General features: G+C 43.5%; 2 protein-coding genes across 2 annotated transcripts; one reads left to right on the top strand and one right to left on the bottom strand.

Moving 5' to 3' along the window:
• Window positions 1-3929: 3929 nt before the first annotated feature.
• On the bottom strand, window positions 3930-9732 carry nubpl (nucleotide binding protein-like). Its single transcript, XM_080849918.1, has 11 exons — window positions 9361-9732; window positions 8941-9088; window positions 8686-8720; window positions 8505-8595; window positions 8223-8262; window positions 8035-8125; window positions 7406-7499; window positions 6171-6256; window positions 5638-5758; window positions 4848-4930; window positions 3930-4506 (listed from the first exon to the last, which is right to left on the bottom strand). Exons 1-11 carry the CDS (start codon window positions 9493-9495, stop codon window positions 4444-4446), a joined length of 987 nt encoding a protein of 328 aa, XP_080706044.1. The 5' UTR covers window positions 9496-9732; the 3' UTR covers window positions 3930-4443.
• Window positions 9574-10339, top strand: dtd2 (D-aminoacyl-tRNA deacylase 2; the record flags this gene model as incomplete). Its single annotated transcript, XM_080849921.1, is given in 4 exon segments — window positions 9574-9605; window positions 9607-9751; window positions 9848-9917; window positions 10014-10339. Coding segments are annotated over 4 exon segments (573 nt in total).
• Between the last annotated feature and the right edge of the window lie 5724 nt (window positions 10340-16063).

Raw genomic sequence — 16063 nt, 5'->3', positions numbered from 1 at the left:
ACCCTGCAGGCTACAGTGTGTGTCTGTGTTGGGGGAAATATATTTGTTTATATGTGTGTGTGTGCATTTTTTAGCCGTTGTGTGTGGATGTGTGCACGCGAGATTGATGCCTCACTCACTTACAGTGTCAGCGCGCAGCAGTGGCTGACATCAAAAGCACAGCAGCAGGCCCCGTCTTTATTCGGCCCTGTCTGTCTGTCTGTCTGCTTGGTTTTCTGTCTGTCTGCGTCTCTGGCTTCCCTTTCCAAATCTCCTCGCTCCTCGTCTCCTTTACCGTCATGAATTATTCACCCTCCCCTGCTCCCAAATCTCCCCCAGAAACTCTTCAGATTTTGGCCACTCTGAACCGCCATGCAGGGGCGTCCCTCCTGCGCCCCACCGGTGTCCTGTTCCTTTGGAGCCAGGCACCGCTGCCGGCAGACAGATGAGCCCAATCATCTCTGAGAAGTAATAGACAGGCACAGACCCGAAGGCTAGCTTTTCTGAAGGGTCCATTCAGTTGTGTTTTAATTACACTTAACGCATGTCTCCAGTGACTGCTGGGACTGCGCTACAGTCATAAAGAATATTTAACAGTTTTCTTCCCTCTCTCTCTCTCTCTCTCTCTCTCAAAGAAGAATGCTTGGTGGTTGGTTGTTTGGATTTGCCCCCCCCCCCCCCACACACACACACATATACATACACACACACACATTTTGAGCTACTCTGACATGGAACAGGAAAAGAGCAATGACTGGAGAAGAGAGGGGGTCTCGCTCACAGTCTTGTCCACCCTCCAGCCCCCCACCTCCACCCCTCACTGAGCAGAGGGGAGCAGAGCATAGCGGAGTGCACACATGCCCTCCCAGTGACGCAGCGCAATTGGAACCAGCTGCTGCTATTTACCCCGTGCAGGACCACAGCTGCATTGGCATGGCAACCGGTCTACGCTTCGGCCCCGACGGGTGGAGCAGGGTGGAGCAGGTCAAGGGGAGATGGGGTTGGGGTGGTGGGTGAGGGGTGATGTGTATGGGGAGGGGGAGGGGGAAGGAAGGGCATCGGAGAACCCTCTCACCTCTTTCCCGTCCAGGGACCATGGTTTGCAAATCAGTCTGTTACTGCACAGGAGACAAGGCAGCTCCTCCAGAGCTCATTTAGGAGGTTCACAGACTCAAAGGTGGATGTTTCTTTGAGAGACCCATGGGAGGACATGCACAGTATTTTTCTCACTTGACTTTCAGAGTGAAAGTCTGTTCTTTTTTTCCCCCTCTCTCGTTTTCTCTCTCCTTAATTTTGGAATGCAGGATGTGGCTTTCATAACAATGGAGGGTTATATTTCATTTGGTCCAGGCTGACAGAAGTGGAGTGGCTGACTGGAATGAAACTGAGTCTATAATTCAAGGGTATCCTCGAGTTCACATGACAAGTATAGACTTTTTCATTTATATACTTGAAACATGCATACCAAGGTAACTCAACTCTACACTGGCGTTTTCATGTGTGTATTTTAAAACATGCAGACAGCATAACTAAAAGTTCTAAGAGTCAGGACTCTAGAAGCTTCACTTAGCATAATTTTGATCAATAATAAATGCTATACTCCTTTATTATATATGTGAAGATCACCACTTTGGATAAGTTACCAGAATGAAAGTCTCTCCAATACCAAGACTGAAGCCTTACTGGAGAGGATGTAGAATTTAAAATATTAAAAAACATATTGCTGGTGGAAGTAAAGAGAATTCTTGCATCCGAGGTTGAGTTGTGCAAAAAAAGCTCAAATGTTCCATTACTTACAAATGAAATGTGGAATTACTTCTGTGTGTGAATGTGTTTTCCTGGTAGCTCAGGTGACATTGAAATCAGACACTTCTCTCTCTCTCTATCTCTTCTCCAGCCTGATTTAATTATTGATCTTTTACACCTTGAGGAAGTGGAGGTCTCGCCGTGTCTGTTCCAGACAGCACAGTGTGCTTTGGAAACACTAGAGAATTGCAGCCGTGATGTCAGTTTAAAGTTTTGAACCCCACCCAGAGCTGATATCACCTGAGCTTTTTCCCCCCTTTATGCTGTTGCAATGGGAATGTCCCAAGCCTTCCCAGAAAAGAACCAGCCAACCCGTCAAAACATCCCTGTTATGACTCCATACAAGACAGAGGCAGTCTGGAGTGGTCATCCCACACATACACACACACGCTTTCTCACTCTGTCTTTCCCTCTCTCTTACACACACACACACACACACACACACAGACTCAGAAAGACATGGATGTTTTTAAGTCTTTTTTTTCCCCCTCCTATCCTCCCCACAGAAACTGTTGGCCGTCTTTGTCGATAAGCACATGGTTCAACAGTAATTATCCAAGTCGAGTCATCCGTCTGTTCCCCTTTGGGCTTTCCAGCCCTTCGACTGTGGCCTTGTCCTTGCTAGTGGCTTGGCGGAGATGCATTGCTCTCATTAAAGAAGCCTTCTCTGCTGCATCTCATTGACTCTTAAGTTATGACGCCCCAGTACCGCTTGGTGACGGTGCCGCTGTGATACCCAGAGGAGAATAGGTGAGAAGAGAAGGAGGAGGTGGAGGGGGAGGCGAAGAGAGAACAGGGAGAAAAGGGAAGAAGTGGTTAAGAAAACAGTGTGAGAGGGAGAGAATGATGAGACTGAGAGTGAGAAAAAGAGAGAGGCTGAAGCAATGGGACAGCCAACTCTGACAGCTGTTTATTTCACTGCCTCACATCTCTGACAGGGTGCACCGAAAGCCTTTCTGCTCATTACTCATCATGATGCATCAGTCTGGCCAGAGGAGCATGATAAGAACAGGCCTGTTCCAAAGAGCACAAGATAGCACTGGGGCTTCCCACCGAACACTATACATCACCTCCTCAGGTTCAGGCACAACAAGCAAAGCAAAGTGTTCAGAAGAGATTTACACTGTGTTTTAAATTCTTTTGTTACAACTGCCAAAACTCTGGGGGGACTTTCAGTAATACAATGAATTACATAACAGCTTCAGAGTTCATGCTTCAATGGGATCCATGTGGTCTCCGCGTCAGCAGCCAGAGGTAGAGGACAGCAGGTTACACCCCCTCACTCACACACACACACACACACACACACACACACACACACCCACCTCATTTTGTGTAAACAGGACTGTTCAGCGAGTGCGGAGACTTTGCAGCAAGGAGAGTTATGAAAATATGCAGGAAGTGGAGCTGTTTGTCACTGGAACCTTATCCCACCCGGGAAAATAAATACCGGCCCACAGAGCACACGGTCAGTAAGTCTGCCTGCCAGTGCAGGGCCACCTGGTGGCTGCAATGTGTAAAAACATTTATTGGGCACCAGCTTCAGAAAATATTCAAGTTAAACTTCTGGCATTAGCCACTGCCTTTTTAAAAAGCAAAAGTTTCCAATAATAAGCTTTCGGGCCAAGCCTCATTAAAGCTAAGCCATAACTCACTCTTAAAGCACTGCTAACACCTCAGCAGCTCTCAAGGTCACAAGATGTTAGCATGCGCACACCTCTTTGTGCCGATCTGTGGAGTTTGATGGCGTGTGACCTATGCAGGCAATGCAAAAAATGGACATAAGAGTGATGTTGAGAACAGAGAAAGCCGCAGTGGCTGAATAGTGATGATGTCAGCAGTTTGGAATTGGTGGTGGATTAAAGGCTTGTAAAGACAACGTGAGGACTATTAGGGACATTACAAAATGGTCAGAACAATCAGCAAAGATGGTGAAAAAGGTGTTAACCACCCATAATACTGAATCCATTTTCTAGAATGTTACCTTATAACAGAAAATAACAGGATTCAATGGATGTTATGCATCACAGATCTGACAGTTAGGATAATGAACAAAAAAGAGTAGGAGCCAGTACCCCAGAGACAGCAGAGATCAAAGGAAATATAAAACTCTGAAAGGAAAATAACCCCCCCCACACACAATCTCTGCTTCATATTTCTTTTTAATTCCACAATCATTCATCCACTTTTTGTCTGTACAGGCTTCCCAGGGTGCATCTTTTCTTTTTTTTTGTTGGTAACACTCAGGAGAACTTGGCTTTCCTCACTCAACAGCGCAGGCACATAAACACAGACTTGAGCGCATTCCACTAGGCAGGCAGACAGACAGACAGACAGATATGGCCAAGGTCCTGAGCGCTACGGGGAAACCCACACTGCTGTGGTTTTCTGCTTCCTTTCCTTCTCAGCACCATCCCAATATGACCTGACACTGTGTAGCTAAACATAATTTGATCAAGACAACAAATACTAGATGACTTAGTCATAGTAGTGTATTTCAGCTTACTATAAGCTCTTTAAGATTGTGCTGGAGGAGAGTGCTGGCTACTGTAGACATCAGAGAACAGGAGGATGGTCTGTGTAAGGGTGGTGTCCACTGATTTTGAAGACCTCTTGTACAGGGGAGGACCAGAACACTGGTCACAGCAAGGCTGTCTGTCAACCCGACGAGTCCTCAAGTCGCCGTACAACTGATGCCGCTATTTTTTTATAAGCTGCAGCCTGGAAAGACACAAGGAGAAGAGGGTAGATCCAAATGAAGTTAACAAAATGTTAAGATAGTAGACCCAAAACTATGAATCAAATACATTAGGTACAACTCAAGAGTTCTTCTTTGACACAGATTCAAATGTAAATGTGATGAGGACAGCGGGTGAGGCCAGTGACATGTGAATAAAAGCTGTTTGAAAAGCAGCAGTGGGCAAAGCTGCCCGATCTCCATTTAAATGTGATGTGGGCTGACATGTAAGAGATTGCAATGATGATGATGGGAGAGGAACGGGTGCACATGCGGGGCTGGAGGAAGTGTGATTAAAGAGAACTGGTGATGAGAGAGCGGTCACCTCGGGACTGTCTGGGGACGACACCACCACTGGCCGGCCAGTGTCGGACGTCTCCCTGATGTTCAGGTGCAGCGGGATGTCCCCTGGGAAGGTGGGAGCAGCGATAAGTTCATCAATCAGCGTCACCAAAGGCACTGGAGGTGCTTTTGGTTAATTTCTTCACAATTCAGACATGTGGATGCTGCTGTACCTTTCCAGAGGCTTTATGGTCTCTTAACATCATGCTATTTTCGTGACATTTCACAACTTTGTTCAACAGTGCAAATGGAGGACACATTTTTTTAAGAATGTTATGTGTCAGTAATGGAATTTCTTTCCTGGTTGTATGCTTATTCCTATGTAGTCCTAGTCCTGTATTCCAAGCTATATTCAGACATCAATTGAGTGAACCGGATAATTCCCATAAAATGTCTGATGTGCAGCCTACGGGGAGATAAATATTCATAAGGACAATTTCTTGTGTAAAGTCTGGACAGGGGCAAGAAATCTTATTTGTAAAGAGCTGTAATATATGAACATGTTCCGTTAGACTTTAAATAAGGTATGAGGGCTGAAAAATGAATGTCAGGTGCAGTGCACGCCATTTCAGTTCGAAAGCACTCCCGAAAACTCGTTATTATGCAGAGGCAGAGCAGAGATCCAAACACCTGGTGTATCTGAATCCCTGATAAATATAGAAAGTCATTAGCAATCTGTGGGACGGGGCGCGGCACGGCAGCAGTAATGTAAAGTATGCACTGATGCATTCGGAGTGAGCCACTGATTAATGGCGTCAGAAGGGAGCTCTCACCAAGGACTTCGACTCCTAGCGTGTGCGCTAGTCCCTTGGCCCCGTCGGCTCCAAAGATGTGGGTCTGGTGGCTGCATTTGGGGCACTGAAAGACGCTCATGTTCTGTACCAAGCCCAGGACCTAGAATGTGAAATTAGACATAGGGGAACGGTTACATGGCAACCCAGAGGCTCACATCACAAGGGAGAGGGGAACCGTTACATGTGAACCCAGAGGGTCACATCACAAAGGCCATCAAAAGAAGTTGCATTTTTAAATTTCAAATCGGATCTTAACTGAACGATATGCTTGAAGTAATAATAGGCTATTATCAGCATAGTGAGAGGAAACCTACTAAGGAACCAACATCAGTGGTCAGCCTTAGCTGAACTCTCTCAACAGAGGGCTTTGTCAATTTAATAACATTTATTAAAGGACATGAATGCTCAAAGCTGAGGGCAGGAGTGTCTTTTCTCCCTTCCTTCCTCTGCACCTCTGATGGCTGTCTGAGGAATACGCTAAAGGAATCTATTTCTAATCAGACGATCCTCACCGGCACTTTGACCTTGCGGAACATCTCGGCTCCCCTGCGAGCGTCCAGCAGGGCTATGTCCTGCGGCGTGGACACGATCACCGCTCCTGCAGGGGCCAAAGGTCACTCAAGGTCAAAGGACAGAACAGCTTAATGACCACGATTTATTCAATCTGTTAAGGCTGGACCGTTTCATCACATTGCTTAAAGTACTAATAGGTTAAAAATAGTTTCAGTAATGACGTCTTTATAAAGACTTGTGATGAAAGACATCATGCAAGAGTATACTACCTAACACTTAGAGTTCATTAAAATGATAGGGTAACAGTGATTGGGTGGATTAAGGCTAATAAGGGCTTGAAGAAAATCATTGTAAGCAAGAGACTGCATTGTGTTTTACATAACTAACTGCCCAACTAAATTGTTTACTAGGCTCTACCTATAAATGAGCTCCTTAGTCACCCTGGCCAAGGAGGCAAGGAGTGTTTCCCACTAATGTGTATTTTGTTCACATAACATCAAAACATGTAGCACTTCAAATTATAGTATTTAGACTTTAATGTAAAAACAAAAGACTTCAAGAGCACACAACATGATTCTATCCAGAACCTAGAACAGATCTGCCAAGAGAGAATAAACAGCTAGATAAATGAGGCTTACCCCAGTTATAAATGGAGAGCAACTTACAGCTCGCTACATATCTCTTGAAGGGTATTATTTGGCAAGGAGGTGGTAAAGATATGTGTCTTTGTGCGGGATTTGGCTTTCAAATTATTTGGGTCAGAAAGTCATGTTAGTGTAAGGGTATGCCAGTTAATAGTGTGGCTGTCCAATCTTAGTGTTACAAGACCTATGCCAGCCTCAGCTCATCCCAGCTCATCTCAGAATAGGAGCATTCTCTCCACATATTATTGCCTGGCAACTGTGAATTGTGTCCTTTCTCCATTTGCTGAGATCTTAGGCATTGAAAATGGGACCCTTTCTAGCGCCACAAAAGAACATCTGCTGACATGGCATTTTCAGAGGCTTCCCAACCAGGCAAAATAACGAACCTTGACTGGCAGCTGGCCAAAAGACCCACATTTTTGCGTGTCATCTTGAGTGCATAGAGAATTGCCACTACTTTCAGCCTACATATGCACAAACATTTATGTGCTGCCACCTCCTGGTCATAGAATGTCCTTACAGCTGTTATTGCAAAACTATACAAACTAGACAGTCTCAGTGTAATGAAAACAGATGCATTCCTTCCTCACCTGCAATGGGGACGTTCTGTGTTATGGAAAGCTGAACGTCTCCCGTCCCTGGAGGCATGTCAACCACCAAGTAATCCAAATTACCCCAGTCAACCTACTCAGATAGCAACACACAGGAGAGGCTGTGACAGGCTGTGGTCAAAGGAAATGTGAAGATAGTCAATTGACTATTCTGCCCATTGTGGTTAGGGTTATATTCAAAAGCAAATTAAGTGAGCCATTACATACACGAATTGAAGAAATAAAAATGACAAGAATTGTCTCATGAAACATTAATAGGAGACACATCTTTGTATAGAGAGTTGAAAAAGATAATAAACTGTCAATATTAAATATGGGGCATTTGCATTTAATATTGGTTCATGAGGTGCCCATGAACAAAAATACAAAACATGAAATTGACAGATGCGCGCCACCCATTTCATTTAATACAAGTTCCCTGACATTACCAGGAAAGCACCTGTCCTGGCTTTTGACAGAAGGCTAATTTATCACCAGAGTGCCTATCTGTCTTTTCCTCTAGTGCTTTGAGGATAAAATGCTAAGGCTACCGCTGCCGTAAAACAGTTCCTGACGGTGGCAGGTTATGACAGAGTACATGACTAATCACATACTTCACCATCGCTCACCTGTCTGAGTAATTTCTCAATGGCTGACATCACCATTAGGCCCCTCCACACAATGGGCACCACATCCTCCACAAGGAAGCCCATTGACATACTGAGGTCAGGCAGAGACATTACAGGAAGTCAGAACAGAAAACATGATAAAGGAAGGCGTGTCAAACTAAAAGTGGTATTGGGTCTTATACACTTACCAAGGAACTCCAAAATTTACAAGCGGTCTCATAAGATTATCTGAAAACATAAAAAGATTAAAAAGAAAGAAAAATTGCAAAACTCTGTACAAACATTGTATTGGTAACTAAGTATGTGAATATAACATCAATGAACATGGATTTGAATGGTTTTTAAACAATCCTTCAAAGATGGACAGAAATTAAGTAAATTAAGCAAACTCATGTAGAAATTAAGTTAAAGGTATGTGTAGGCTATATTAAAATAAAAACAGAACAAAAGTCGCTGAACACGTGACATACTGTCTGTCAGTTCTGGATTCCCCTTCAGATTCATCAGTTTAGGAATTGAAGGACCATACACATCAGCATCTAACAGGCCCACAGTTACATTCTGAAATTGAGACAAGACACTGTTGTCATGTTTTGATCTAAAAGGTTGAAAATACACATAGCACTGGGCAAACAATAGATTGTGTGTTACCGGATCATTGGCCATGAGTCCAAGTGCCAGATTCACTGTAAAGTAGACCATACAAAATCTCAGATCAATAACATCTAATCCAACTAAAGCTTTTAGCTTTCAGTTTAACACACATTTATGAGAATTTGGGGGATGTAATTGGACCTGTATATGTTTCTTCTAAATGTCTGCATGTGCCTAATTGGAGTTAGCCTACATACGTTGTTACATTAATGCTACATTCCTTAATGTTACATATTTTAGTACATCATTTACCAGCTGTGGTAGATTTCCCTACGCCCCCCTTTCCTGATGCAACCACGATGACCCTCTTCACCCCAGCAATGGGTTTCTGGTTGGGTAGCCCCCTTGCCATGTGCTGCCTCTGTTTCTCCTGCAATCCCCTGTCAGATGTACTTGTAATCTATGATCAAAAACGGCACAAATAAATACCTATACAGGTGCATGAAATCACTGTTAATGTGAACGTAATTATTCTTCGGAAAATCACTATCCGCCAGAAAAGGTGATAAGCAAACATGCCTAGAGAGAAAATCCGCAATCACAATTTGTTATGATAGTTTACTAAGCCTAGGAGTCAAAAAGTTAACTCCCTGTTTGTTTTGACAGCCGAACATGAGTGGCTAGCCTAACGTTAGCTACCAAGCTAGCTAGTTAGATCGGGATACAACTTACCTTGAAACGTATCAAATGTTTACAGTAAACTGGTGGAAGCTGGACACGTCCTAAAGTACATGCAACACGCGAGTCAATACCCTGAGGCATACATTTAAATACATGCAACAATTTGCAGTAATTAAAGTGTGCCATGTTTTTGTGCTACGGCTAGTTTATTTCTGCGAATGACGTTTGGAAGACTAGGCCACTTTTGATGACGTTCACCACAACATGCTCTATGCGGAAGCAGTGTGGCTGCAATCACTGTGCATGTAAGAAAATAGGTATCTTTATCGTCATGACAGACAAAACAGCTTCTTTGCAATCTCGAACTACTGTACAGCAATGCCTTCATGCCAGACTTCAAGTCAAACCTCCCGATGAGAAGTCGGAGGCAGAGTGGGTAGAGGTAAGTTGTAAGTTGTGAATATAGACAACTCTGTACCAATTTGACTTCGTTGATTGATTGAATGATTTATTTCGTTGCCTTTGCACTTTCTTCCAGATTGACCGCGGAATGGTTATTTACATCTGTTTCTTCAAAGGAGCCACTGAAGACGTAATTCCAAAAATGGGTAGGCATATCATGTGTTCCTTATTTAGTCAATACTAGTACAGGATATACATTGCTTAGCCAACAGCCTGTGAGTAACTGTTGTCCTTTCCTGCAGTGACGTCCCTCTTAAACATTAAGCTATGTGAAACGGACTCAGGAAAGTATGTGTCGGTTCTGGACCTGCCAGGTAGTGTCCTAATCATCCCTCAGGCAACACTGGGAGGCAAAGCCAAAGGCAAGGTAATGCAGTACCATGGCAACGTTGGGAAAGAGGAGGGACAGCAGCTGTATGCTCAGTTTGTCTCCCAGTGTGAGAAGGAGGTTGCTGCCTCCAGTAAGTGCTCTGAGGCTGGAGTTATGGTTAGACACGGGACCTATGGAAACAGACAAGTACTTAAACTGGACACGAACGGACCATATACTCATTTAATGGAGTTTTGAGGTGTCTTTTTTTTTGCAGTGCCTGGTGAACAGTGAGAACAACATACATGTTTTATAATTGTAAAATTATGTAAATGTATAATAAAGTAAAATTATGTTTATGTAAACTGACTGATGACCTTAAAATTCTTACTTGAATGCTTACTTCATACAGTAATTTAGTCGATTTTCCTTAAGATAGTACAAAGTAGGCTATCAAATCATCACCAAATGTATGTAGTAGTTATGGGCCATCATAAGAGCACTGCCATAAAAAAAATATTGACCTTTAGTGATTGTTTCTTATTCTTCTTTTTTCACCCTCAACCCGGGCCCCCTTGCTGTACTTATACGCTCTCCCTGGGGGCCCTGCCCACACTTGGGAAACACTGTCTCTACTGTATTTTTGAGCTGGGCAGATGATTGTTTGAGCAACTTTCCATTCTAATTTCCCTTTACCTCCTCCCCCTCCCTCACACAGGTTTAGACTGCACCTTTATATACAGTGCCACTTGAAAGTATGTGAACCCCTTGAGCACTAAGAGTTTTCTGTTGTTTTACCATGATTTTTCATTTTTTTCATCACCAATTTTCCATAGATGAAATGTCAGGATTATGTTTATCATTTGCATTTACTTGTTTGAAGGGAATTGTTTGAGTAGCCAAAAAACTACATGAAACATGGAATTAGTCCATTTCAAAAGTAAGTGAACCCCCAGCTGAATTGGTAAAGTCAAGCAGGTAACAGATTCGGTGAAACTTATTTGGGTGCTTAATTAGTCAATTAAGCAAACCGATCAACTGGGACATCCTTAGGGAAAGGTTTGAGCAACACAGATTAAAAGAGAGAGGAAACCAACCAAACTGCTGTAGTGCCAAGGTGTACCCACACAGATCAACAATGGAGAGAGGAAGACAGCCCATCAGTCTTGGAAAACCTATAAGAGCATCTCCAAAAGATTCCAGCTCCATCCATCCATCCAAGACAAATAATTTAGAAATGGAGGGCATTCAAAATGACCGCATCTCTGCCTTGAGGTGGACGCCGATCAAGACCATCACCAAGAAGCACCAGAAGAAGAATAAATCAGGTAAAAGTCAACCCACACATCACCTCTGAAGAGTTTTGGACCTCTCTGACAGCATCTGGGGTAAATGTACATGGGTCTACAATTGACCTCCACCCCCAACCCCCCCCCCCCCCCCCCCCCCCCCCCGCAGTGGGCCGCGGATTACTTTCTAGTCAGAATGGTGGTCCCTGGGACAAAACCAGTTGAAAACCCCTGACCTATTGTATTAGGAACATTTGATCAGTATTGACATAATGGACATTTACGACATCTAGTGGTGATGTACTGTAAGGACAAAATTTCTATCATAAAGTAAGACTAGTGATTGAACAAAATGTGATCATACTGCAGATTCTATGTCATAACTCTCATTTCACGATGTTTTTCATGAAAGTTTCCCAAATCATTGCCAAGCCCAGTGCTGATGGACTGGAAGTTAATTGGGATAGTTTTAAAACAGTACCATTTAAGACCACCAGAGAGCACTGCAGCACTTGGCTCACACATGTTTTAATACCCACACCAACGTTTATTTTTTTTCTCATTTCAATCCCATATCCATTATCAAACATTGTGATACATGGTGCATCAGACAGTCAATCATCTCAGCTCGTAATCTGTCTCTGTCTATGCTAGGTTTGCAGTTTGCCAACGGGTGCTGAGAAGGTTTTAACACTCAGCAGAAGACAGGGGTAAGGCTCTGCCATGTTTTATGTATGAGCATGAGGGTACAAAGAGAGAGCAAGAGAGTAAGGGAAAGAGAGATGCACAATAAAATAGGTTGGAAAGAGCAGCATGAACACAGGTGTGTGTGAGAGAGAGAGAGATAGGTTGTGTGTGTGAGAGGGATAGAGAGATTGGGTGTGTGTGAGAGAGATAAAAAGTGTGTGTGTGTGTGAGAGAGATATTGGGTGTGTGTGAGAGAGAGATATAAAGTGTGTGTGTGTGTGAGAGAGAGATTGTGTGTGTGGGTGAGATAGAGAGAGACTGTGTGAGAGAGATTGTGTCTATGTGTGTGTGTGTGTGTGTGTGTGTGTGTGTAAGAGAGAGAGAGAGAGAGAGCAAGAGACAGTGTGTGTGTGTGCTAATGGATTGTCATGTTTGGGTGGGAGTGCACTAGTGTTGCATCTGTGACTCAGCACTATCTGACCATCTGAGAGGCCAAGAACAGCTCCCGCACTGAACAACCAATGCAGGATGATCAGCTCAAACACTGCAGGGTCAGTTCAAACACTGCAGGATCAGTTCAAATACTGCAGGATCAGTTCAACCACTGCAGGATCAGTTCAAACACTGCAGGATTAGTTCAACCACTGCAGGATAAGCAGTTCAAACACTGCAGGATGATCAGTTCAAACACTGCAGGATAATCAGTTTAAACACTGCAGGATAATCAGTTCAATCACTGCAGGATGGTCAGTTCAAACACTGCAGGATGGTCAGTTCAAACACTGCAGGATGGTCAGTTCAATCACTGCATGATGATCAGTTCAATCACTGCAGGATGGTCAGTTCAAACACTGCATGATGATCAGTTTAAACACTGCAGGATGATCAGTTCAATCACTGCAGGATGGTCAGTTCAAACACTGCATGATGATCAGTTTAAACACTGCAGGATGATCAGTTCAATCACTGCAGGATGGTCAGTTCAAACACTGCATGATGATCAGTTCAAACACTGCAGGATGATCAGTTTAAACACTGCAGGATGATCAGTTTAAACACTGCAGGATGATCAGTTCAATCACTGCAGGATGGTCAGTTCAAACACTGCATGATGATCAGTTCAAACACTGCAGGATGATCAGCCACTTTGTCTTAACCTTGCATTGGGCTGAAAGCAAACAAGCTCTTTGGCAGGCCGTCAAAGTTTTGGCAATGTAATTTCTTTTGTTCTCAGAATACGACTAAATCATAAAAAAGGTCTGTGTTTCAGTTCTACACAGGCTATTTACTAAGATACTGGAGTTAATCCTGAACAATCCAGTTGCTGATAAAAGATACACCAGAGTGGTATTAGTTCTTTGCCAGAAGTTAAGCCAGAGTTTTGCAATGTATTTTGCAATTTGTTTGGGAGTCATGGAATAACACTGGTGATTGAGCAATGAATGATTATGGTCAGGCTTTTGAAATGACAGCCCTGGCAAACTAAAGTACAGACTGGCTAGTGTAGAGCCAAGCTGCTCAGATGCTTTGCACGAGCCAAAGCCAACTTTAAAATGTCTGAATTCTTCTTGAAAATGAAGGGTTTGTTTTTCAGTGTTAGTGTGTTTGCATTTCTCAGATCATCAGTTACACCCTGACACAAATCGACTTTGGGTTTTGAAGCTGGACTTTGTGAACACTGCGGTATGAAGGCTTTGGGTGTGACGTCATTCTCTTACATCTTTTCATGTTAAAATTCCTGAGCATGCCAGCAAATGTGTCTACATGTCCTCATGGCGGCACCCATATTCTCTCATTTGTGTACTGTGTATAATGTTCAGTGTCGCCAGTTTTAAAACCATGAAACTAAATGGTAATGAGTCTTGGACAGATTTACATGCTTTGCCTCTAAAGGATAAACAGAAGTAACTGGCTGTAACTGGAAGCCAGGAGTAAAGTGTGTTGGTTTGGTATGCTTATTGTTGTTGTGAATTCTGAGTAATTTGTGTGTTTGGATATCCACTATGCACCGTGTCTCTCAAGAAGGAGCAAATGTGGCACCACATCATAGGCCCATGTCAACAGGCCAGGTGATTTGACTTTTCATTTGACCCCCCCCCCCCACATGCTATAAACTTTTGCGTCACCTCAAAGAGCTTCCAAATCTACACACCTCTACACAAGCCTGCACAGAGACGCAAAAGACTTGGTGAAGATGTCAGACAGAGACTCTAGGCTGCAACGGCAGGACGTCTAACGGAGTTAAGTTGTGTTTAGTGAGTTGATATGGGTCATTAGTAAAAGCATGCGCTGGCTGAGAGTGGAGACAGAAGCCCAAGATCTCTCTTTCTCTTTCTCTCTCCCTATCGCTTTCTCTCTCTTTCTATCTCTCTCTCTTTCTTTCTCTTTCTCTTCCTCTCTCTCTCTCTATCTCTCTTTCTTCTCTCTCTTTCTTTCTCTTTCTCGCTCTCTCTCTCTTTCTTTCTCTTTCTCTCTCTTTCTTTCTCTTTCAATCTCTCTCTCTGTGGTCACACCCTTTATAGTCAGCCGGTGAGGCTCAGCAAACCAGGGTAGGAGAACAAAGACGAATATGCCTTGACTACTCCCCAAACACTAGGCTGACACTTTTACTACATTCCTTTTATATCAACATGCCCTTATACACACACACACACACACACACACACACACACACACACACACACACACACACACACACACACACACAGTTCTTGGTGAGCCTGGTGCTTCCTGGGGCATGCTAGGGGAAACACACACCACCTGCTTCCATTGTTTCTAGGAACGCACCGCTGAAGATTGATTGGGGAAAATATTACTGGTTGCACTGACTGTTATGAGTGGCCATATTAGGGTAGGACTTCTGTGTCCTGGGTGTGAATGCTCAGATGATATCCATCATTAAACATATAAACAAGCCTGGCTTTAACATTGTTTGCTTCTTGGCAACCTACAGAAGATAAGGCAAATATTGAATGTGATGAGGAGCAGTGATCTCTGGTATCTGATGAAACGTGAAATTAGAGCAGCCAATTATTTTATGCAAAGTTAAAATAATTGAGGTTGCACATTTTAAAACTTTTGGTGCTCTCGTAGATCATTCGGTAGATTAAGGAGCTAGCAATGCCAATATTACTGGTTCAGCTCCCAGTATGTTAACATACGGAGAACAAATCCATGAATGACTTTGTGCTGGCATTGAATAGATAACTCTGGGATCATTAGCATCATGGTGAACCAGCTGATCTACAGGTTAACTTTACATGTGCCTCTGTTCTGCCTGCTGGTGAGATAACTATTCATTGCTCTAAGGGTTTATAAAGACACAGTGGTGTGTGTACTGTGTTGTGTGTGTGTGTGAGCTGGTTTGTGCGTATTACATGTTTAGCTTTGAGAACTCCATTTAGTACAAATGCACATTTTAAGTTTGTTGTCCCATGTTTTGACATGGTATGTCTGTGTGACTGTCTGTGTTTGTGTTTGACATTCTGATTCTGTTGAATATGTTGTAATGTCCTCGCTGGCCTGTGTTGACCTTAAGGCAGCTCCTGTGAACTCTTATTGCGAGAGTCAATTGGAAGAGATAAATAAGACTGTTGTGCCAACTACTGTTCCCCGACAGAATCCAGCCACGGGGTTAGAAAGTCAGACACGGAGCATCTCCAGGGGAAAGGGTCTTAACTCAAGGGAAGTCCCCTCTCGGATCAAGACAGGGTGAGCCAGATTGGCCACCAGTACCTCGTCTGGTCATTTCCTGTCTGTCACACACAGATTCGGTAGACACACTTGAAGGTAAACAACTAATCTATGAACATTTTCATGGACATTCCTATACATTTAACTGGGGCCTGGCACATGTGCTTCCAATGAATGTTTATGATCACAGCGGTAGACGGGAGAAACACTGTACCTCAATCACATGCAGAACTCCAGGTCACTAATGAGTGCACATTAATCGTTAAGTGAGTTCATCATTGTTTTGCCCCTTTTAGAAATGACAGTCAAGTAG

The sequence above is a fragment of the Sprattus sprattus genome (assembly GCF_963457725.1).
Source record: "Sprattus sprattus genome assembly, chromosome: 13".
In the NCBI taxonomy this organism is placed as follows: domain Eukaryota; kingdom Metazoa; phylum Chordata; class Actinopteri; order Clupeiformes; family Clupeidae; genus Sprattus; species Sprattus sprattus.
The sequence above is the reverse complement of the archived record's forward strand: the minus strand, read 5'-3'. Positions and strand labels throughout refer to the sequence as shown.

Bases quoted from the DNA above. Each gene is read 5' to 3' on its own strand.
- nubpl (XM_080849918.1), bottom strand. From the start codon at position 9,495: ATGGCACACTTTAATTACTGCAAATTGTTGCATGTATTTAAATGTATG. The intron at 8,721-8,940 runs GTAAATGATGTA...TCTACTTTACAG, and splicing joins AGGGAAATCTACCACAGCTG to TGAATCTGGCACTTGGACTC. The intron at 5,759-6,170 runs GTGAGGATCGTC...TTCACATTCTAG, and splicing joins TCCGCAAGGTCAAAGTGCCG to GTCCTGGGCTTGGTACAGAA.